The sequence below is a fragment of the Myxocyprinus asiaticus genome, chromosome 26 (genome assembly GCF_019703515.2).
Source record: "Myxocyprinus asiaticus isolate MX2 ecotype Aquarium Trade chromosome 26, UBuf_Myxa_2, whole genome shotgun sequence".
Taxonomy (NCBI): domain Eukaryota; kingdom Metazoa; phylum Chordata; class Actinopteri; order Cypriniformes; family Catostomidae; genus Myxocyprinus; species Myxocyprinus asiaticus.
The window spans coordinates 25498621-25524198 of NC_059369.1; the positions used below are offsets into that span (position 1 = coordinate 25498621).

General features: G+C 39.4%; 2 protein-coding genes across 5 annotated transcripts in view; one reads left to right on the plus strand and one right to left on the minus strand.

The window, feature by feature from the left end:
- LOC127417146 (leukotriene B4 receptor 1-like) overlaps positions 1-16005 on the minus strand; it is a 186118-nt gene extending 170113 nt beyond the window's left edge. Inside the window, exon 1 of the mRNA XM_051656874.1 lies at positions 15932-16005. The gene's annotated coding sequence lies outside the window, so the exon portion shown is untranslated. The remainder of the gene's footprint in view (positions 1-15931) is intronic.
- Positions 1-25578, plus strand: part of LOC127417145 (guanine nucleotide-binding protein G(o) subunit alpha-like) — a 130496-nt gene that overhangs the window by 88683 nt on the left and 16235 nt on the right. For all 4 annotated transcript variants that reach the window (XR_007893231.1, XM_051656873.1, XM_051656872.1 and 1 more), the window contains exons 4-5: positions 4968-5128; positions 22704-22832. Coding sequence is in view for 3 of the 4 variants with exons in the window: in XM_051656873.1 (XP_051512833.1) it covers positions 4968-5128; positions 22704-22832 (290 nt within the window). In the remaining variant the exon portion in view is untranslated. The remainder of the gene's footprint in view (positions 1-4967; positions 5129-22703; positions 22833-25578) is intronic.

Genomic DNA, 25578 nt, shown 5'->3' on the forward strand with positions numbered 1-25578 from the left:
GTTAAATACTGCAGTGCATCTCCTACTGGACTACACCAGATTTGCCAGTTCTTGCTGTGAGATGTTACCCCACTCATCCACCAAGGCACTTTCAAGTTCCCGGACATTTCTGGGGGAATGGCCCTAGCCACCCTCTGTTCCAACAGGTCCCAGATGTGCTCAATGGGATTGAGATCTTCGCTGCCCATGGCAGAACATTGACATTCCTGTCTTGCAGGAAATCACACACAGAACGAGCAGTATGGCTGGTGGCATTGTCATGCTGAAGGGTCAAGTCAGGATGAGCCTGCAGGAAGGGCACCACATGAGGGAGGATGATGACTTCCCTGTAAAGCACAGTGTTGAGATTGCCTGCAATGACAAAAAGCTCAGTCCGATGATGCTGTGACACACTGCCCCAGACCATGACGGACCCTCCACCTCCAAATTGATCCCACTCCAGTGTACAGGCCTTGATATAATGTTCATTCCTTCAATGATAAACGCGAGTCCGACCATCATCCCTGGTGAGACAAAACCATGACTCGTCAGTGAAGAGCACTTTTTGCCAGTCCTGTCTGGTTCAGCAAAGGTAGGTTTGTGCCCATAGACGACATTGTTGCCGGTGATGTCTGGTAAGGACCTGCCTTACAACAGGCCTACAAGCCCTCAGTCCAGCCTCTCTCAGCCTATTGCAGACAGTCTAAGCACTGATGGAGGGATTGTGCATTCCTGGTGTAACTCGGGCAGTTGTTGTTTCCATCCTGTAGATATTCGAATGTACCGATGTTATATGTGGTCTGCCACTGCGAGGACGATCAGCTGTCCTTCCTGTCTCCCTGTAGTGCTGTCTTAGGCATCTCACAGTACGGACATTGCAATTTATTGCCCTGGCCACATCTGCAGTCCTCATGCCTCCATGCAGCATGCCTAAGGCATGTTCACGCAGATGAGCAGGGACCCTGGGCATCTTTCTTTTGGTGTTTTTCAGAGTCAGTATAAAGGTCTCTTTAGTGTCCTAAGTTTTTATAACTGTGACCTTAATTGCTTACCATCTGCCAGTGCTCTTGGCTATGGAGGCCGTCCCCCTGCCACTGCCAGTGCTTTCGGCCATGGAGGCTGTACCCCTGCCACTGCCAGTGCTCTTGGACATGGAGGCCATTCCCCTGCCACTGCCAGCGCACTCGGCTGTGGAGGCCGAACCTCCCGCTGCTCTGCCCCTTGAGCCTCCGGCTGCTCCACCTCCTGAACCTCCCGCTGCTCTGCCAGCTCTGCCCCTTAAGCCTCCCACTGCTCCACCAGCTCTGCCCCTTAAGCCTCCTGCTTCTCTGCCAGCTGAGTCTTCGGCTGCTCTGCTAGCTTCGTCCCTTGAGGCTCCCGCTGTCTCCCAGCTTCCCTGGCCTCTGAGCCCTCTGAGTCCCCAGTTTCCCTGGCGTCGGAGCCCTCTGAATCCCCAGCTTCCCTGGCCTCTGAGCCCTCTGAGTCCCCAGTTTCCCTGGCTTCAGAGCCCTCTGAATCCCCAGCTTCCCTGGCCTCTGAGCCCTCTGAGTCCCCAGCTGCCCTGGCCTCTGAGCCCTCTGTGTCCCCAGCTGCCCTGGCCTCTGATCCCTCTGAGTCCCCAGCTGCCCTGGCCTCTGAGCCCTCTGAGTCCCTAGCTGCCCTGGCCTCTGAGCCTTCTGAATGTCCTGTTGCCATAACCTATGAGTGTCCTTTCCTATGAGTTTTATGAGTGCCCTGTTATCCTGGCCTCTGAGTTTCCTGCTGCCCAGACCTCTAGACCCTTTGAGTCCTGTGTCACCCTAGTCTTAGAGTTTCCTGTCTCCCTGACCGCTGAGTCCCCTGTTCCCTTGACCCTGCCAGAATACCCTTTTAACTTTACCCTGCCTGAGATCCTTGTTGTCTGGACCCTACAGGCATCTCATGGTGGCCCACTCTGTTCTCATGATCTTCCACCAGATCTCCCATCATGGCCGGCATGTCAGCCATAGTACACAGAACACATGCTCCATGCCTGTCTCGCCAGGCCATGCTCCATGCCCTGTCTTGACAGGCCCTGCTCCATGCCCTGTCTCGCCTGGCCCACCCTGTTATCCGGGTCCTCCACCAGCTCCACCATGGCCTTGTGGTCCATGTCAGTCTCTGATTTTTGCACCTGCTCCGCCCTGGTCACCCAGTCCACGCCGGTCTCCGGGCCCTCTGCCCTGGTCTCCTGGTCCACACTGGTTTCCGGGCCCTCCACATGCTCTGCCCTGGTCTCCTGGTTCACGTCGGCCTCCAGACCCTCTGTCTGCCCTGCCTTGGCCGCCTGTTCTATCTTGCCCTCCAGGGGCCACTCCTGATCACACATGGCCTTCAGCTCCTCTTGTTCCCCTCCTGTGCTCTCCTGGACTGCCCTCTAACATTTTTGCAGTGTTTTGAGAGAGAGGACCAAATAAAGATGGTGAACTATATTCAGTGAACAGTCTCTGTTTCTTAGGGTGCTTTCACACTAGCACTTTTGGTGCGCACCCAAGTTAAAATGACGTAAAATGAAGTTCGGTTCATTTGGGTGGTGTGAACGCTGTTTTCCGAACTTGGGTGCGCACCCGCAAACCACACCAACTTGAAAAGGTGGTCTGGGGTACGGTTCATGTGAACCCCAGTGCAGTTTGCTGCTAGTATAAACGCAATCGTGCCAAATCGCGGAAGTGAACCGCTATTGATGACATATAATTTGCGTCTTTGCAGGCTTCCGATCTCACTTATTATGCTTTAATGAATTTCTCCTACCAGCTTGTGTCCAAATAAATCACCTTCAGAGAGCAGCTCACATTCTTCACATCTCTTGTAACGCATCCGCGGGCTCACGGCAGACAAACGCTAATATTCTTCACATCATTGCACATTCAGTGCATCTATGGCACACACACACATAATTGTCTTGGTGGTAAATCCAAAGAGATGAATACTTTAATAACAGAGCGAAGCTGATGTCTTATTGAGTTGTTTCCTACAGTGGTAAACAGCTGCAGCTTGTACTCACGTTGATGATGTAATCGCGGTTCGGACCCAAGTATAGGTCTTTGCAGAACAGTAATTGGTGTTTTCAAATCTGTGGGTGTTTTCAAACCGGGATGGGCCTTTCTAAACTATCCAGTGAATGTAGGGAATCTCAGTGTAGAAATCAGTGGGCGTTTCCAAACTAACCAATGAAAGTAGGGAATCTCAATGGTTTGAAAACGCCCACTGATTGGGAAAAGCCCATTTTTGTTCTGCAGAGATATAAGTCTAAAAAAATATGATGTGAACAGAGACCAGCGGGGGCAGGGGGAGGGGGGTAGGAAACGAACCAAGCAATCAAACCAAGTGTGAAAGCACCCTTAGACAGTCAGCTAAGCATGCATATCTTGCATGTGTATGTGTGTGTGCAGATGTGAATCTCTGCATCAGATTTCACTGTAGAATAAGGGCTAACCATCACAGGAAGGACATGGGTTCCATGGAGAATAGCAACAAAGGTTCAGCACCCCACTCATGCACACAGTTTGGGCAGTCATGGCTTTAGCCACTGTAATTGAGTTACACTTCTTTACATTGTTGGCTCAGTCTAATAGGTCAAATAAACATAATTTAAGATAGAAGGACATTTGGTTTTAGTTTTGCTGTTTATGTTTCTAAACTATCCACAAATATAAGAGTAACTGGTTCTGGTTCAGCTAAATGCATTAATTCCATAATTTTAGTAATCCAATTACAAATTAATTACAATAATAATAATAAAAAGAAAACACATTTACCTCCTGTGTGTCTCCTCAAAGTTCCTCACTTTAAAATAGAACACCAAACCCTTTATGCAAATGAGGACCAACTAAAGCAGAATAATCACATGTATTGTGTCACTGATAGTGCTAGAGCCACTGATTCCGTTATCTCCTTCCTTCCGCTGTGCTCTCTCATTCTGCCCTTGTGTAAGTTTGTAGAACCCAAAGTTGTTATGCAAATATAACCGAACAAAGATGTTTTCTATTTTTAGCCAGAGCTAACTTATAAAGATGGCTTTATAAAAAAATTCAGTGAATGCAAAAAAAGAGTTTACTTATAGCAATAAACAATTTGAAATTGCATCTTTCTTTCTATTATCCTTTACTCAATGCAGTCACTTCACCACCATGTAGCCTGACACATTAATTTTGTTGCCCAAAATTTACTTTTTCATAGCTCAGGAGGATTAATTGAGTTCTCAGTTATGTTTCATTGAAGTATTAAATTAAAAGAAATTAGTATAGACACAAATGAGACAGTTGCTGAAGTACAGTAAATCACTGTTAACACCAGGGACTGAAAACGTTCCAAGGAACAAAAACCGGAAATGCACTAAATTTTTAGCAGAACGTAACCAGAAACTGGATTGGAAAGGAGGCAGTGGAACGCTGGAACTGGAACGGAAAAATACTGTTTCTGCTTAGAATGAAGCGAAATGAAAAGCATTTAGTTTTTAGTCCCTGGTTAACACTGACAGCAGCAATTTAATCTGTTGGTTGCAAGTAGGAGTTTCTACTCGACTGTAGCATCCAACTGTATCAGGTGGTTGATCACTGTCTGCATTCCCATTGGTAGTTACCGAATTGTGTAACTGCTCATTTGCATAAAGTTAACCTAAACTCAACAATGTTGAGCGGCAGCGTTGCAGTCACATTTATGATGGTCGCTTTGTCAATGTAAACGATGCTTCATGTAGATAGCATATCTCAGACAATTTGGTCTTTGAAGAATTTTATGCAAAATGTTTAATTTAATATTGAGATCTGTGATTTTGGTTGCAGAATTTGGCATTGATGCAAATCTGAACACAACTGATAACACTGCACTTCTAATACTCTCTATAAGACACATGTTAGGGGTCGTTCACACAGGTTTTTCATCCGTCTGCACTGTTTTTCAGCAAATTAGTTCATAAATCTCTTCATCACATTAATGGATGTACGCCTGTTTATGTGTTCTTTTAACAGGCTGATGCGAAGATGGTTTGTGATGTTGTGAGCCGTATGGAGGATACTGAGCCCTACTCCCCAGAGCTGCTGTCCGCCATGATCCGCCTGTGGTCTGACTCAGGCATCCAGGAGTGCTTCAGCCGTGCCCGCGAGTACCAGCTCAATGACTCCGCCCAATAGTGAGTACAGCACTGCTGGGAAGTGTCATTAGTGCTTTTACGCTTCATTAAGAGAGCATTCTACCTAAATATGTCCACATGTCTTTTTTATCATTTTACTATTACATTGCAATACAGTTCATTAAAAGAAGTTTCCATGGGTATAGGTTTTATGGACTGCAAATTGAGCTTGGCCACATTTCAGCAGCATCAGAAGTATAATATTTATTATCGTTCTTTCCATTGCTTGTTTTAGCAAGTTGCTTTTAGTGAATTACATGGGCCAAGACATAATAACACACTCCAGAGGGAGAGATAAATTCACAGATGCAATTACAGTATCCGCTGATGTAATGTCTTGAGTTTGTGTGCGTGTATGTGCTATACGTGTATGCGTGAATGTAATAACATGGAAAGGGTTTAGTCAGCATTATTTTGGGATCTGACATTGTGGTTTACCGTAATAGTCTGGGAAGCCTGTCCTTGTGGAAAGTAGTGTTAGATAAGACAAATTACTTGCTCGTAGATCGACAGTGCAGATGATGTTGCTAAAAAGGAAATGTGGATAGGGGAAACGCTTGAGGGTGACAAAAAAGGACTTTGATGGAAAGGTCGGGGAGAGACATTAACATGCAAATAAACATTAGCAAGATTTGCAAGTGTTCTGCCCAATAGTAAGTCCAGTACATCACATGAATAACTCCCAGTATCTTTTAGGCAAACAAAAACAGTTTTCCAACAGTGTTTCATAATTAGAATTGTAAGATACCTAACAATAAGAGGTGCAGTTGTATGTAAAGCTGAAATTAAAAATGAAATAATATAATAACACATTTGTGAATGATTTTTGTTTGGAACTGGGGAAAATACCCATGTGAATTTTACAGTTGACTAATTTTTCTTTTGCAGTTTCCCAGACTTGTTTAATATTGTCACACTCAGCTTTAGTAGCTTGTTCATTGTCAGTGACCTTGCTGTGTTTGAAAAGCTCTGATTCTTCAATTAGAATATAATTGTCAAAAGACACTATGAATGTACAAACACTTTCCGATAACACATTTGTTTATTTTTTGAAACACATTTTAAACTTTTTATTTTTATTAAAACACCATTAAATGCAACCAAACTCTTTTTTTGTGTGACATTATTGTCAATGTGACATCTTTGACTATTGCACCGCATCTTGCTGTTTTTGCAGCATCTCGCACAGGAGTGTCGCGTTTTAAGACATCTTGTCAAAAGAACATCAACATTTAAAAACGTATCTCAAGACACCCGAGTTGTTATAGTTGTTGCGCTGCATCTAGCCCACATTAAACATTACATCCTGTTTGATAAAATTACAAAAATCAGTATGACCATATCAACATTGTTCAAAAATAACTTATGTTGACACCCTCCTGTAAGCTAACTCTCAGTTTCTCACTGAGCATTAGCTAACTTTAACTTTCAGTTTCCATCCTCTTAGTCATCCTGTTAATTTTCTTTCCATTGTGTGAATAATCAAGTCATAATTAATGAAGTGTAAAGTACCTGAGCTTGATCACAGCATATTTTGGAAAGTCTGCTATTCCCTTTTATAAAAATGCTTATTTAAACTATAACATGAGCATATTTACTTTTTTTTAAAAGTTACAGAGTTTAAAAGGTACCGCATAACAGGAATGTAACCATGTTCCTCTAGGTTTTGTTCCTGCTCTCTTATATTTTTCTCCCTACTTCTTTTCAATTGTATGTCCACTAATTTAATTTCTTCTGTAATTTTTCCCCCATAATAGAGTTTGAGAAGCTTAAATTTAAGCTCATTCCACTTCTTGTTATATGAGACGCATTTCAATTCTGATGCATTAAGTCGCAGTCGCCTGCAGTTAGTACTTGCCAGTATTGTTTTCTTCTGCTTTAACATTACAGCCTGGTAGCTCTTGTAGTTTTCGAATATCAACTTCTTTCCAGAGCGCATATATGAAACCTCTACATTGTTATTGAAGTCTGGGACAGTAGGCCGACATACTGTGATTGATATTCTATGTAATATTCTTCGAGAATAACCTTCAGTGGCTTTCCAGACAGATGTAGCAGTTTCACGTTAGATAACTTCTCATATTTTGGTGGTTGTGATACACTACATCTTCACTGAATTACTGTCACGATCAAAATGACTTGTATCCTGGTAACTAGGTAATTTGTCATTGTCAAAAAACTTTCTAATAGGGTTAATTCACCCAAAAATAAAAAAAAATATCTCATCATTTACTCACCCTCATGCCATCCCAGATGTGTATAACTTTCTTCTTCTGAACACAGTCAAAGATTTTTAGGAGAATATTTCAGCTCTCTAGGTCCTCACAATGCAAGTGAATGGTGACCAGAACTCAGAGGGTCCAAAAAAGACGTAAAGGCAGCATAAATGTAATCCATAATACTCCAGTGTTTAAATCCCTGTCTTCAGAAGTGATATCATAGGTGTGGGTGAGAAACAGATCAATATTTATTAATGTATATTTTTATTCTTCTATCAAACATAAAGGGAGATGATTTGTGGTTGTGTTCAGTTCAAAAATGGCACCTTTATAAGCATCACTCCTGGTTTGACGTCATTGGTGCATAGGTTCACATGACTGATCATGAGTATTCTCGACCGCAAATTACATTTGTGAGCTATAGCTCTTGGGGGGGGGGGGGGGGGGGGGGGACTAACCAACCTGGTCTCATAGAGTGAAATGACTATACCTATATTTTTGCAAAATTATTTACATGTGCCTCATTGTATGTTTCATGGCAGTTTCCTGGTGAAATAAACATTAGAGGCACTACAACATTATTTTTCTTTCTTTCACACAATCACAAGTTAAACAGCAGATTATCAGTTAAAAAACACGTAGTTTTCACCCTGTTCCTTACACAATGCTATCTTATAACATCTTAACACTTTTACTATCATGTACAATTTGTAAGGTGATACATTTTAATGTTTGCAATACATAATCAACAACATTTACTTGATTGTTCGAATGAGATCTAATAGCACGGTAGTTCAACTGGTGGAGCGTTGCCCTTGCGAATGTGAGGTAATGGTCCTGTTGAGCACATGAGTCGACACGTGATTGAAAAGTGTCTTAACCACCACAAAATGATGTGGTTTCTTCAGCAGTTGCATTTTTCATCTCACATTTGCTTTTTATGACACTATAGGTTAGGGTTAGGTTTAAGTTTTAGGGTAGGGATGTAAGTTTTTTATTTTTATTTAAAAGAGCATTAACCTTAAAAACCTCATCTGTTTGGGAGAACATTTAACTCACTTTTAGCACACAGTGGACATTTCACCGTGGAAATGCTTCAACACATGGAAAGAACCATGCAATTTTCCTCACACAAATCTATCATATAGCTTCAGAAGTTGTTGTTTGGACTACTTTCATGTTTTTGTTTTTTTTTTCTTTTTGGAGCTTTGCAGCATAAATCCACTTTAAATAAATCCATCCACTTTCGTTTTATGGAGAAAAAGACATTTTGCCTAACATCTTTTGTTTTCGGTTAACAACAAATAACAATAACAACAACAATAACAACAATAGTTTTTCATTTTTTGGGTGGGTTCCTTTAAGTACTTTTAAGGCTATCACAAGACTAGAGGTCACATCTCCCTCATTTCTTTCTATAGGACCATAACCCCATCTCAGACTTCCTCAGGAATTAGAGGATTGGCCCATTGTGGTATTCCTGCAGCAACCAGATGTTTCAGACATTTTTGTCACTATATTAAAGATGCCCTAACCTCCTAATAGTTCTTCTCCTGCACATCTTTCAGTTTCTCTCTGATGGGGAGCAGCAGACAGCAGGCAGGCCACTGGGAGGTGTTGCCAGGCAGCAGCAGGAAACAGAGGGAGGGTGGAGGGAGACCAGGAGAAAGGAGAGATGTTGTATGAGAAAAAGTGAGAGAGCAGGGGGGAGGGGAGAGCTGGCAAGCAGCCTGAGTGGTAGAGAGATACGAGTTTCCCATACAAAAATGAGAGAGAGAAGTAAAGAAACCCTAAAGCACAAGCACCCTTCCCACCCTGCCCGCACATCCATTAGGCCTAAAACGACAGAGTAAAATCCACACAGAGTGTCGTCATATTTATAAAAGATTTACAATAATACATACAGCTGCAGCCCAGAACACCATCAGGGCATTGAGTGCACAGGAGCACACATAGACATTTACTTGACTATCTAAAAGGGGACATACCATAGACTTCTGTTGCTTTTATATAAAGCTACTGTAATAATAATTACTGTATAGTAACCCTAACCCAAACTTGAGTTTTAAAAAACAGTATTTGCTTTATTTAAGAATCGATTTTCCAATTGAGTGCATCCCAGAATGTCCCCAAAGAAAGATTTTGGCAGATTTAGCTTACTTTTGGGGAAAATGTTGTATCCAAACAATATTGCCCACTCTGATCTCATGAAAATTATGTGACTGTGGCTACATTTTTGTAAAATAATATTAGGTGGTTCAGAGCTGAAATGTTCACTCAGTGGTGCTAAAACCGAGTGAAATTTTCTCCCAGATGAGGTTTTAAAATGGTCATGACAAACTCTTTTTTTAATAATTGTATTATATTCCATGAGGTTATAATACAGTTTTTTGGCACCAAAACAGTCATGATTTAATAATATATGATAATTTCCCACCCTCTGTCTGAAATGCTTGGTTTTGGGCTCAGCGTCTCCTTTAAACCTCAGTGTTAACGCCCACTGTTATGATTTGCTAACATTGTGCAGCCCCTCAAATACAGCCATATTTGAAACGCATTCGGAAAAGAATGAATAAGCTTCACATTATCATTTATAAAACTACATTTCAGGGTTAACACATAACATATACCCAACACATTTCATCTGAATTTATCAAACTGTTCACTTAAGCACAGCAACTGTCAAACAGTCATGACATTTGAAACGTTCTTGAATGAAACTATTCACTTATAGGTCTGGTAGTGTTCAACTGCCCCATCTTTCAATAACAGTTCCTTTGCAAAGCTTGAATCATATTGTGACTGGTTCTCAAGCAATCCACTCTGATATGAGCTGAAAAAAACATCTAATCCACGCTGAAATGTTCTGAATACCTAAACGTAATTCAGTCCATGGTGATGTTGGGTGCTTCAACAGGCCAAAGCATAGTCATTGGTCTTCACAGGAGCGACATTTCACAACTTCCGTGTTTGTTTACACACAGAACGGCATGCGTTTCTCCTAGTCAGTGGCAGCAGCAGAATGAGACGCATTTTTAAAAGTTGTGCTTGTACCGCTCTGCGGCGCACATAGATGTCCATCAAGTGCATGTTTACAATAGACCAATAAATAAAAATGGCCCAGGATGCAATTTAATTTAAATGTAGTGGGTTATGTAACGCAAACGTTAAAATGCATCGCCTTACAAGTCATGCGCAACACTGTAGTAAAAGTGTTTAGATGTCATAAGATAGTACTGTGAGAAACAAAGCGAAAAATAAGTGTTAATGAACTGATAATCTGCCGTTTTACTGGTGATTTGTGTGAGGAAATCAGGAACTGCCGCGATGCAATGAGCCACGTAAAAATAATTTTGCTAAAAGGATTCTAAGAGATACTAAAGTTGATATTGCCCTACTAAGGCAAAACATACTACGCCAACACTTAAATTGAGAAAAATAAGTAGAGACTCCAAACTCATTAGTAGCAATTCCAAGACCTGAACTGGGTGTGTCAGGTGAGGCAAACATCCAAAATATGCAAAGCTCTGAGAGACTCGGCGACAACTCAATTTTGCTAAAATGTGTATTTACAGCGTGTAGCCTTTGCAGGGCAGTATAGCTAAGTACAGACTTGAACATGATTCCTTTTGTGTGCTGTATATTCCCTTGTGCATTTGAATTCCCTGACGTTTGAAAGCATGATTCCAGTGAAATTTGCCTTTAGTCAAATAAAATGACAGATTACTTACTTGTGCTTAATGTGGTTTTATCAGGCCAGTGCTGACAGTTACTGTCTAAAAAAGCTTATGGTAATCCTCAGTAAACATAGCTGGTCTAAATCCGCTATTTTTTAATAGACAGAATATGCTGAGAGGATTGCATGCTTAGCAAACATATACAGGTCAAAAAGGAGGATGCCCCTGAGAGAGAGAGAGAGAGATAGAGAGAGAGAGAGAGAGAGAGAGAGAGGGGGGGGGGGGGGGTAGCAAGCACTAACAAAGAGAAGAAACAACAAAGGTGACTAAAAAAACAGACGGCATGTGTCAGTGGACAGTCACCCTAATTATGGATAGTGTTGTTCAAGTGATGTCCCATTTGAGACCATGTCCTATGAGAGCGGTTTACTCTTAAGTATCTACTGTGTCAGGTAGACTTGAAAGCCTGTAAGTGAAGTGCCCTTAAGCAATCTTACAATTTAGAAGCGCCACAATTAAAAATGAATGCAACTTAGCAAGTCACAGCAAGAGCGCCTCCTAGAGATGCACCACAGAAAGAGAAGTATGGAGAAAGACCAGTGGAGATCATGATGGTTTCTTTCAATAGCTTGTTATGTTACTTACATATAGGCTTGAGATATGCAAGTGCTCAATCTGGTTCTATGTCACAACAACTGTGGATGTTTGGCATAGGACGTTTCACATTATTATCATACATTTAAATGTAATTTATCAATTAATCACATATTGTGATTAATATTGGCACAGAGACATGTTCGGGTAGTCTTTAGATACTTTTCATTTTTGTAAATGTAACGGGAGCCAGCTGGTACGTGATAGCTGTGCGGTGTGTGAAAACTTCACTCCCCTGGCCTCAAGAGGCGCACTATCGAATGACGCAAGAGGCTGTAGCCTTTAGCCTCCTGGTTAGCGCACCCGGCTCCCATGCCAGCTGACGTGGAGTGGGTTGAACAGGACCAATTGCATAAGCAGGGTTATGCGCCATTTAGAATTAAATTGAGAATGATGTGAATTCCAATTGTGAATTACATTTTAATTTCAGTAGAAATTCTCCCATTAGCCCTTATCAATCATGGCCTCCTAATAACCCCCATCAATGAATGGCTCTACTCTCTCTCCTCCACTGATAGCTGGTATGTGTTGAGCGCACTGGCACACTATGGCTGCCGTTGCATCATCCAGGTGGATGATGCACACTGGTGGTGGTTGAGGAGAGTCCCCTGTTCACTATGTAAAGCGCTTTGTGTGTAGTGTTGGAAAAGCTCTATATAAGTTTAACATTCAATTATTCATTAGATAATATTGAGAGACAGAGAGAAGTTTAGGTTTAAAGCACTTTAATTAATCATAATTAAACTCTAAAACACTATAATTTAGAAAACATACAGAGATTTTCACCAATTGAATGATAAAGACCTATCTTCACAAAGTGCCAACAAACCATCATTTACCCACCATTTTGACTCAAATTCAAATATGTTTCCTGTAGTTTTAAAGAAAGTATATTCTACTCTTATTCTTGATTCAACAAGTGCCATAAAGAGATTAAGAACATTTATAATTTGCCCTTCAACAGTAAGTCTGCAAGTCTTCCAAATGGCTAATTTGTCTTGCCCAAGTATAAAATTTTGCTACAGTACATCATTCTCTGTTTACTTTAGAATATTTACAACCATAGATAAAAAGTATTCTGCTAAAGTCAAAACCCAGCCCTGCGAGAATCATGTTCAGCAATGTAAAAAGTGGCACCAACCTTGGACATTCAATAAAAGCATGAAAAAACATTTAATGAATGTTACAAAAATGACAAAAAGGCAGAACATTCAAGTTAAATCTGGAAACAAAAACATTAGTAGCCAGCATACAGTGTAATATTCTCCATTGTAAATCTCCTGAATGTTTTGGGAGGGGACTTTTATAAAAATATCATCTGCAACTGTGAGTCTTTTTCTCTTAGTGTCAAATCTATCATGAAGGTCACTGAAATAAACAGTTTTTACACAGGCTTGATATATGTCATTTTCCATGCTGTTTGAAAATTCAGCTCTTTTAATCTCTCAAAAGTAATCAGTTTCCATCCTGATCATTTTCAGGGCAAACCTCAGGCGACACACTTAACTTAGGAAAAGCCAACTGTATAGTCCCACCTGCCAGTGCAAAGTCAAAAACTGAATAGGGGGAGGAGGAAGAATGGCTTTCAGGCCAGATATCAACTGTTCTACCACCCTCACAGACCTTAACCCAACCTGTTGAGCAATATCCTCCAATGACCTCCACTTTTTTTAAACAAAATCAACCAAATGCCACACTTTGGTGAAACCTTTCTTCATACATGATCTAACTACACTGTTGGACATGCAAATATTTCCTAAAAAAGAATGGTTCATTCAGGCAATAATGATCATTTTCAGACCTGAACAACTTAAATACAGGCTAAGAGTTTAAAACTGAAGCATACAAATTAACATCAGATATAAAATTTGCATCAAAAGATGACATCAAAAGTAACTGCATGTCAAGGTTAACTCCACAAAAAGTTCTAAGCAGAGCCAAACCAAATGACACCCATGGTGTAAATTCTGTAGAAAAAAGTAGTCTCTGAGCGGCCTTTAGCCTCATGGCTCTGACCTTTGCTGTCAGATCAATCAGTCCTTGTCCTCCTTCATTCACTGGCAGATACAAAATCCCAGGAGGGATCCAGTGAAAATTGTCCCAGAAAAAATCCACAAAAACCTTCTGTAAACCTTGTAGTAAAGATTTTGAGGGGTCAATATCAGTCAAACGATGCCACAGTATAGCTGCTAGATTGTTAACAACAAGAACCCTCCCTCTATAAGACATTTAAGGAAGAATCCACCTCCACTTCTGCAAGCAACCAGCCACTTTATCAAAGAGGCCTTCCCAGTTTTTCTGCATATACTGTTCCGTTCCAAGAAAACTCCCCAGTACCTTTTAGGGCCTCCTTCCTCCTACTGATCCAATAGCAGAGATTAACTTTTTTGCAAGTTGATTCGATCTGAAGAGGTCTTTTGATAGACCTCAAGAGACGCTGTCAGCTTACACACATCTTCATTTGATCTAATTACTACTGTGGCATCATCAGCGTAAGCACTGAGTTTAACTGTCACCATGTCTGCAGTAGATGGACCCTCACAGCTGATGTCTCAGGATTGTTGGCAATAGTTCAGTGGCAATATCATATAAAATGCCTGAAAGACCACATCCATGCCATATTGCCCTGCCAACTGTAAAACCAAAAACCAAAACCAAAAGCCTCAAAACATAAAAAAAAAAAAAAAAAGAAATCCATGATCAACACGATCAAAAGCTTTTTCTTGGTCCAAGGATACAAACCATACATCAAGCTTATTTACTCAAATGAAATCAGATCTCAAACTAAAAACAGATGATCAAAAATGTTGCATTTGGGAATACAATATGACTGATCTGCATTAATTATTGTAGATATGCCAAAATTAACTCTGGTTAATGCTTTGGACAGTATTTTATAATCAACTCCAAGCAAAGACATAAGTCGCCAGATTCTTATATCCCTAAGATCACCCTTCTTAGGTAACAGGGTAATCACTGCTCTTCGTAGGCTCACTGGTAATGTGTCTCTGTCTAAGCATTACAAGAAAACTGATAGCAAGTCTTCTCCATTCACTGGCCAAAACTGCTTGTAGAATTCTGCAGTTAAACCATCCAGGCCAGGAGCTTTGCCTAAGGACAGTTCTTTGGTAGCTGCAGTCAGTTAATTAATATGCAGCGGTTGATCAAGTCTAGATTTCTTTCTTTCTGTGAGACAAAGTAAATCTTGAAGAAGAGTATCTGCCATCTTTTCAGCGCATGGTTTAGCACACAGTGCATAGGAAATACTTCCATGTTCATCCGTTGCTTCGCCCCCTTCTGGAAGCTTCAGGCGACTTAGAATTTTCCTGTCAGCAGTTTTCTTTTCCAAATTAAAAAAGAAGGATGTTGGGGAATCCATGCAGTTAAAAGACATAAACCTTGCACAAATCAGAGTCTCTTTGGCTTTTTCTTCTAAAAGGTTCCAGAGAAGAATTTTTCTTGTTTCAAGAACTTCAACAGCACTTTCATCATGCTCTTCAATGTTCAGCTGCAGAATGTCTTGTTCAAGTTGTCTCATCTTGTTTTCAAGATTGTTACTGTTATAAGCAGAATACAGGTGCATCTCAATAAATTAGAATGTCGTGGAAAAGTTCATTTATTTCAGTAATTCAACTCAAATTGTGAAACTCGTGTATTAAATAAATTCAGTGCACACAGACTGAAGTAGTTTAAGTCTTTGGTTCTTTTAATTGTGATGATTTTGGCTCACATTTAACAAAAACCCACCAATTCACTATCTCAAAAAATTAGAATATGGTAACATGCCAATCAGCTAATCAACTCAAAACACCTGCAAAGGTTTCCTGAGCCTTCAAAATGGTCTCTCAGTTTGGTTCACTAGGCTACACAATCATGGGGAAGACTGCTGATCTGACAGTTGTCCAGAAGACAATCATTGACACCCTTCACAAGGAGGGTAAGCCACAAACATTCATTGCCAAAGAAGCTGGCTGTTCACAGAGTGCTGTATCCAAGCATGTTAACAGAAAGTTGAGTGGAAGGAAAAAGTGTGGAAGAAAAAGATGCACAACCAACCGAGAGAACCGCAGCCTTATGATTGTCAAGCAAAATCGATTCAAGAATTTGGGTGAACTTCACAAGGAATGGACTGAGGCTGGGGTCAAGGCATCAAGAGCCACCACACACAGACATGTCAAGGAATTTGGCTACAGTTGTCGTATTCCTCTTGTTAAGCCACTCCTGAACCACAGACAACGTCAGAGGCGTCTTACCTGGGCTAAGGAGAAGAAGAACTGGACTGTTGCCCAGTGTTCCAAAGTCCTCTTTTCAGATGAGAGCAAGTTTTGTATTTCATTTGGAAACCAAGGTCCTAGAGTCTGGAGGAAGGGTGGAGAAGCTCATAGCCCAAGTTGCTTGAAGTCCAGTGTTAAGTTTCCACAGTCTGTGATGATTTGGGGTGCAATGTCATCTGCTGGTGTTGGTCCATTGTGTTTTTTGAAAACCAAAGTCACTGCACCCGTTAACCAAGAAATTTTGGAGCACTTCATGCTTCCTTCTGCTGACCAGCTTTTTAAAGATGCTGATTTCATTTTCCAGCAGGATTTGGCACCTGCCCACACTGCCAAAAGCACCAAAAGTTGGTTAAATGACCATGGTGTTGGTGTGCTTGACTGGCCAGCAAACTCACCAGACCTGAACCCCATAGAGAATCTATGGGGTGTTGTCAAGAGGAAAATGAGAAACAAGAGACCAAAAAATGCAGATGAGCTGAAGGCCACTGTCAAAGAAACCTGGGCTTCCATACCACCTCAGCAGTGCCACAAACTGATCACCTCCATGCCACGCCGAATTGAGGCAGTAATTAAAGCAAAAGGAGCCCCTACCAAGTATTGAGTACATATATAGTAAATGAACATACTTTCCAGAAGGCCAACAATTCACTAAAAATGTTTTTTTTATTGGTCTTATGATGTATTCTAATTTTTTGAGATAGTGAATTGGTGGGTTTTTGTTAAATGTGAGCCAAAATCATCACAATTAATAGAACCAAAGACTTAAACTACTTCAGTCTGTGTGCACTGAATTTATTTAATACACGAGATTGTGAAACAATTTGAGTTGAATTACTGAAATAAATGAACTTTTCCACGACATTCTAATTTATTGAGATGCACCTGTACTTCTGGCAAAAAAGTTTTACTTGAACTTTGCCAATGTCCCACCATTGACTCTCCATGCCTCCCAGATAAGTGTGAAAGCATGCACAAAGTTGAGATCCTGCAGAAGCCTATTATTAAAGTACCAGTAAGGATGTTTAAATGTGCTCTGTGTTGTAAAGACATTGACAGACATATAGTGGTGATATGACAAAGTAGTAGGAGTGATACAGCTATTAATTTATTTTTCACTGACACTTCTCTGTACATACATTTTGTCAAGCCTTGATGCAGAAACCACATTTTACTTTTCCAAGTAAATTGCTTTATATCAGAAAATGTTTCCTCCAAACATCTACAAGGTCATGATAGGTTATCAATTTTCTAAGAGCATCTGCCGACTGACTGTAAGGTTCATCGTGATTCCTATCAAATGTGTGATCTAATGTACAATTAAAGTCTCCAGTCAAGACAGTAATCCTATCATGTTTAACATTAATGAATTCTGTATTAAGTTTTCCAAAGAAAGCAGTGTGTTCCGTCCCAATATTAGGAGCATTTACATTGAAGAGAGAAAAATAAAGACCATGAAAAGTAACATCAACTCTTTGCATTCTACCCGGAAGTAGATCAGAAACACTCACATGCTGTTCCTTAAACTCTGATCCAAAAAGGGTAGCAACTCCTGCACTGTTACTGGAACCATGACTTAAAATAGCCTGTCCATTCCATTCACTCTGCCATTATGTCTGATTATTCAAGTCTATGTGGGTTGCTTGTAAAAAAAAGAAAAAAAAACTACACTACCTTGCTTTATAATAATATAGTCAAAAAGAGAAGACCTTTCAGGGCTCCAGACTGCGACTAAAATGGTTGCAAATGTGACCAAAAATAATTGATTGCAACAATAATTTAAAATCAGTCGGGTTGTGTGCGTTCATATGCGGTTTTGTCAGATATCATCTCGCGAGTTATTGAATACATCTTTAGAGCACGCACCACCAGTGTGTCTTGAGCCGCTTTTCACCTGTTCTGTTGTGATGAGCTCGATGCATGCACGCAAAACAACAAACCCAGCATGAGAGAGTAGTGACCAAATGAATATGCAGTATATATACAGTACTGTGCAAAAGTTTTAGGCACTTGGGAAAAATGTTGCATAGTGAGGATGTCTTCAAAAATAATGCCATAAATAGTTTTCATTTATCAATTAACATCATACAAAGTCCAGTAAACATAAAAAAAGCTAAATCAATATTTGGTGTGACCACCTTTGCCTTCAAAACAGCACTAATTCTCCTAGGTACACCTGGATACAGTTTTTCTTGGTTGTTGGCAGATAGGATGTTCCAAGCTTCTTGGAGAATTTGCCACAGTTCTTCTATCTATTTCGGCTGTCTCAGTTGCTTCTGTCTCCTCTTGTAATCCCAGACTGACTCAATATTCAGTGGGGGGCTCTATGGGGACTATGCCATCTGTTGTAGGGCTCCCTGTTATTCTATTCTATTCTATTTGCAAAATAAATTTTTGGGAGTCTAAAATCTTAAGACAAATGTTTTTGTGAAGCATCTTATGTGCCTAAGACTTTTTCACAGTACTGTATATATATATATATATATATATATATATATATATATATATATATATATATATATATATATATATATATATATATGAGATCCAGCTTTTGACACTTTAATTGAAGGACTCATACACGATTATTACACAAGGTGCAAACATTTATTGATGCTTAAGAAGGCAACACACTACTTTCTGCATACTCTGCTTTATTTACAGTAAATATTTGCTTATGTTGATTCTGAAGGGCAGTACTAGATAAAAATTAAAGTTTTATCTCTTATATTTGCATAAATTATGAAAGGGGTGTGAACTGATGAGACAAAAGGTGAATGCAAACTTACGTGTCTTCTCAACTATACAGTATATACTGTTTATTAAACCTCTGATTAATGGGTTATCAGCTGTCTTCCTTTTCTTCTGCTTTCTATCTTGTTTCTGAACAACAATCTAAGTCGAGCAATTATACTGTATGATTTGGTGACTAAAAACAGCCATTTGGCTCATTGTCTCAGTTAAGGAGCCAATGGCTTCTAAGTCATTTTATTAGTCTGGAGCCCTGCCTTTTTACAGAATCACGGCACCCATTAATATTTAAAGAGTCAAAACTCAAAGGTGCCATGGTGATGAAAAGAAAAGAAATACTCAATAGGAAAAAAATACAGAAATAGTTTGACATAACCAAGCCATATTAATTTCTTACCACATAAATGCAAGGAACTTCTCACATTACAAAGAATCTTCTTAAGACGAAAGCGTTTAGGTTTATCAAGGTCATCAAAAGAAGCTTTTCTCATGCCACTATACAAGACGCAAAATCTTCCAAACTTTGACTACCCATTCCCTCAATGTTTGTTGTGGTTACAGTAGGCTCCGCCCACCGTTCCTCACTTAGCGAGTCACGCACATTCTCTAACTGCACTTCACAGGGGCCCGGCTCTAATTGTGGAACAATGTCCCTTTCACTCTGCCCAGCAGTCACCTGATCTGCCTCTACGGAGACCTCTTTTGAGTTGTCTGACACCGCACTCTCCTCATGCGAGATACTCGGTGTGGTGTCCTCAATAATTGCCAGCATCTGTGATGGTGCAACGGCCTTATTTAACTCAATGCCACTCGCCTCGTTACTACACTCCACATCAACAGCGGTAGCTGTATTAATAATGTTCATTCCATCTCTATAGGGGCAGGTCTGCCGAACATGCCCGAACTCTCCACGCACAAAACATCTCATCGTCTCTGTACTGATGAAAATAGTATAATCCTTACCTTCAATACTCAGGTTAACAGACAGGTTCAGAGCATCATTTTGAGAATTCAAAATCATGAATGCTTGGCATCTGAAGGACATCACATGCTTGAGCTCAAGATTCTTACATCCGAGTGGAATCATCTTGATCGGCTCATTAGCTTACAATACCTCTGAAATATTTCCTCTAGTTTTTTATTTTTTACAAACGGTGGTACAATTGAAAGAACAACTTTCTTCGTTGGAACTGACAAAGGCAGAACAGGCACAAACGTGCCTTTGATTGTTAAACCACACTCAATCAAAGTGTCCACTATTTGGATTTCACTCAGAAAAAACACTATGGCCTTATTCATGCAAGATGCAGACCTGATATTTGCTCCGCCGGTCGCAGAGCTCACAGCTAGTAAACAATATTCTACAGAGGCAACAGGCATGCATATACAGCCATGCCTAACAGTCATCCTCGAAAAGTTGCCCACTTTGTCTCCATTTCCCCCTATACGCTGACTAAAAGTCAGCCTAAATGGTCTGACAACTTCACTCAGAAATCAGCAACTTCTCTTAAACTGAAATAAGGAAACAGAAAGACATAAGAAAGTAGAAACTCACACAGAGACTCAAGGACGCTCTCACTCACAACAACCAACTCTGCCACACCCGCACATGCACACAGAGAGAGAGAGAGAGAGAGAGAAAGAAAAAAGTTTCAATACAATATACAGTATATTAAAATAAGGGCTGTCAATCGATATTTTTTTCAATAGAATTAATTACATCATGTGCAATTAATTAATAAATTTAATAGCAATAAACAATGTTTGCCAAGAAAGGCCTGCCAAAAAAAAATTACATTTTTTTTTTTTTAATGATTCAAGGCATAATGATTAAATAATTATAAATTATTAAATATAACTATATATAGCATTTATAATAAATATAATTATTCAGATAATTAAAATATTTATTACATTATTGTGGCAAAGTAAAGCATTGGTCAGGCAATACAAGTAGTTGCTTTAGAATGCAATGTATTTTTTCCATATCATTGATGAAGCCTATCATTGGCCTACAGTCCACAGCAATCTATTTTGCAATTTAATTTGTTAATCTGAGGTAGTCTTATTATAAGGGCTTTTCTAAGGACATGACTATATGCATGCATCAGAAGGACACTTTTGGAGCATCTTACTTTGGATGGGTTGCATCATAAACAGTGTTTTATGTGCTGTTTCATGTTAAATGTAGTTTGCAATTTAGAAAAACACTTCTTGAGTCCCATGCATTCAATGTTTTGACAATATTGAACTTGTATAGAATTTGACACATGTCTATTGCATATCAGGGCAAAATAGGCAGAATTAGCCAGATATAATGATGTAATTCTTTATGTATTGTCGCAAAACTTGTGTTGGACTAATGAAATTCCTTTCATTGAAATTGCAATTTAGTAAATTCCTCCCCCTTTCATTCCAGTTCAACATCCTGTGGGGCATGGCAAGTTCAATTTAAATTCTAACTTATAAATTGAAAGGGAGCCAGTTCATATATTCAGAATTTTGCCCAACTCTGGTTAAAAGATTGGGAAATTATAGGACAGAGGCGAAGGTGTTTAGGTCAGAAGGTAGTATGTGTATCTAAGCACTGAAGATAGTAGTGACAGTGCAATGTTGGCATTTTACAGCAGTATTTTGCAGTAGTGTAAGAAACTTTCAACTCCAACTGACAGAGGAGCAGTGACATCACAACACAGCAGATGAACAGGAAAGGAACGAGTTAGAGAGAGGCAAAAAAAAAAAAAAAAGACTGAGAGTGCGAGTGCGAGCAGCATTTGCATCTGAGCATGCGTGATTGACATTTACCCAAGGCACAAAATTGAAAACCGAGCTGATCAGAAATAAAGTTGTTTAAATATGTTACCGCCAGGAAACTTGCAGTAATTTCACTCTAATTGTGTTAAAACAGTTTTGAAATTGCATTTTGATGTAATCAGCCATTAGTGTCTACTGTCTATCAATATTACCAGCACAGGGCTTTGATGGATTGTTTCATTGTATCTCGGTACTCAACATTCAATTCAACTGAAATCCAATTTGGAAGCACAAATATTTCACTGTTTCTTTCATCTGGAAGATAAATGGCATCCACAGCCTTAGAAAATCTGCATCACGCATTGGTCCTCCCTGTCTCCTTGCATCACTGTTGCATTTTAAAGAGAATAGTGTGTGTGTTTGTGTGAGTGTGTCAGCTGAGAGTGGCATATGAACATGTTTTATGTTCTGTTTTTACTTATATTTTATATCCTCTCATCTGACTGACTCACGCCAGTGTTTTTATGTCAGTCTGGTTGGTATGTTAAAACAGACAGACAGTTTTTATAAGGCCATGGTGCGATGCTGTTTTCACTGACGGGAATCAACCTACAAAAGGCTTGTTTACAGTACATATTAAGCTGGGATAGAAGAAAGTATTTTAACATCAAAACAACTTTGTTTTACACTCAAGTATCAGGTTTCCTAATTTTATGAGAACAGAAAAGTGTATTTCTACAGTACTTTGTGAAACAACAAAGGATTAAAGCTTCAATAATATCGGCCTGCTTTCTTTTGATTAGGTCAAAGGAACCTAGTAAAAGAATTTGAATGGAAAATAAGAGGTTAATTTAGAAATTACTGTTATTATTGTTATAGGAACATCATTGGGGTCCTAAACATGAAACCAGCTAAATCAATCTCAACAGAACATGGTTTAAATGTTGGTTTAAAAGCAAGATTTTTTCATCAAAGCTAACCAAAGAGCTCACATAGATGAGATAGATGTGTCAACAAAAGATGGATGGAGAGTCTCTTTAAATGATTGCTTTATGATGATTTTATGCATCAAGGAAAACCCAAACTGCTTGATCTTCATGATTGAGAAATTATGAGAAAAATCCATGAGGGGCAGGTCATATTCATGTGACAGATTTCAGCCTTGATCACATAGCAGAGTGTCTGCCAGGTGTCCATTCATTCAGAACTGACTCTCTCTCCTTCTCTCTCTCTGTCATTCTCTCTCCAGTTACTTAGACAGTTTAGATCGGATCGGTGCTGCAGACTACCAGCCCACAGAGCAGGATATTCTGCGAACTCGAGTGAAGACCACCGGGATTGTAGAAACCCACTTCACCTTTAAGAACCTGCACTTCAGGTGAGACATGTTATGACTACTTCTGAATGTACAGTATGTAATTCAGCATGCTCTGCAGACTGGCTATTGCAGTACTACAGGTATTATCAGGGTGTCAATAAGGGAGGGTGTGGAGGGGCTTGAAACTCTATCGAAGGAAGTCTGACAAAAAAGTTGAAGGGTCTTATATGTACAGGATATATTTTATTTACAAATACTGTAAGTTTATATAAGTTTTGAAAGGATTTATTAATAAGAACAACAAAAGTTTGATTAAAAGTTACTCAGAGTGCTTATTATCAAGTGGAGCTAAATGAATGCTTGTAAACAGAAGTTGCGCTCGCCTTAGGAGGTAATCGTGCAAGAGTGATCTGTTTGAGTGCTTTCCATTTAGATCAAAATTAAGGGATAGTTCACCCAAAAATGAAAATTCTCTCATTTACTCACCCTCATGCCATCCAAGATGTGTGTGACATTCTTTCTTCTGCAGAACACAAACAAAACTTTTAGAAGAATATTTCAGCTCTTTAGGTCCATACAATGCAAATGAATGGTGGCCAGAACTCTGAAGGTCCAAAAAGGATATAAAGGCATTATAAAAGTAATCCATAAGACTCCAGTGGGTTAATCAATGTATTCTGAAGCAATCCAATTGATTTTAGGTGAGAACAGACCAAAATGTAATTCCTTTTTCACTATAAATCTTAACAGCATTGTGATTGTGATTACACTTCCTAAAGCACCATCTAGCGCTCTGTGCATGCGTCAAGCACTAGGAAGTGTTATCGAGCTTGAAATCATGATCAAACCTAGAGACTGCAATGGCAAGGTGTACAGTGAAAAAGGAGTTATAATTTGGTTTGTTCTCCCCCAAAACCGATATTTGGGCTTTCAAATTTCAGGTCACCATTCACTTGCATTGTATTGACCTACAGAGCTGAAATATTCTTATAAAAATCTTTGTTTGTGTACAGCAGAAAAGTCTGGGATGGCATGAGGGAAGAATTACATTTTTGGGTGAACTATTCCTTTAACAAAACATGACAAGTACTGTCATTGTTTATTGCCACCCACCAACACAAATAATCTAATCGAAAATGATTAAAAAAATAATACAAATAATAATGTTCCTAATTTTTTAGTGACTTTTTTTATTTTTTTATTTTTTATCAAATGACCAAAATTACCAATTTTATTCAGAAAAATACCTATTGAAAAACCTATTGAAATTTCTTTAAAAGAGCTACGTATTTACATTATTGCGCTACGGGGGAGTCCTGAGGCAGTTTAATTGTTCATGGCTGTAAAAGGCTGAGGGTAAGTGTTTTTAAGGATTAAGATTCACTCACAGATATAACTTGATACACCTCCACTGTCACCCCACCTCTCACTTCATATCAGCTTCTTATTCACAGGATTTTTTTCACTCTGTCAACTGATAGCATGTGAAACTAGAGGTCTAAAATAAAAGTGTTGATAGCAGTTAGACAAACAAAGCTGCCATCATTATTCTGAAGACAGATTTAGCTTCATGCCAAAAGTTACTATTTTCTCTCATCAAGTAACAGGGGTTTAGAGAGGCAGAAAAGGGCAGGACCTCAGTGAACATCTGAACTACTATAAAACTGCTACAAGTGTTAAAAACATTGGATGAAAATACAGTCATGGTCAAATTCATTACAGTTCAGATGTTTAGGGTTTAAAAATGAATACATTTTCTTTCCTGAGTTCATATATATCATATTAAAACATGTTAAAGTTGTTGATACAGGACATATTGAATGGCTCATTCCTTTTTATTAATTTGCAATAGAGCACAACAGTGCCCACTCTCTTTTTCAGCCGCCTTGGTTCTGGAAGTATTTTTCCAATTTATTTCTTCCATAGACTTTTCATAATCACAACTTTGATTTGAAGCAAGTATCAGACAAAAAGACAAAGGTACAAGACTGTGTACTTACCATCTATTATGAGGGCACGAACTACAATCCCATGAAGCACTGAGAATGACATAATCAAATATAAAACAATAGAAATATATAAAACTATTGATTTTAGGTTGTTGATTGTAAGTATAAAAAACAATATATTTTATGTTTATTGTCAAATATTCCAATATATACAAATATCTAAGTAGTTTGAGGGTGAAGGAAGACAGAATCGCTTTGCATAATTCACAGTGCGTCATGGGAGTGGGCGGTAGCTCCTGGGCTTGTTTCGCATTCCTTTGTTGGCCGCGGTTCTATGATTGGTGGATCTTTCTCTGCTGGACCATGGGCAATGTAGTTGTTCACCAGGAATTCCGCTATCAAACACGATTTTTAAACAATGAATTTGAAATAACGCAGACTGATGGCTTCAACGGAAGCATATACCATTGATGATCAACTTAAGAGCACATGGTAGGTCTGTCATTAAATGCTTCTAAGTTACCATTGAAAATCAATCAGTCAGTGGAAAAAAATGAATGGAATTTTTACTTCCGGGACCAGACTGTCACGTTATATAGCCTTTAGTTAAGTCTCAGCTGAAAAGAACCATGATTTGCTGCTTGCTAATGCTAGTCAGAGGCAGGTGGTGTTATGGGAAGGGACATTCTCATTCTACAGAGCATTTTATTGGACGAAGATTTGTATATGCTCATGAGTGCAAGATGTGTCATAAATATTTTTGGTCTGTTTTCCCTGATGACAAAGAATTTAAAATGCATATTTTTGCTAAAAGATAATTTTGTAGATGGCCTCAAAGATAACAGACATGGACTAAA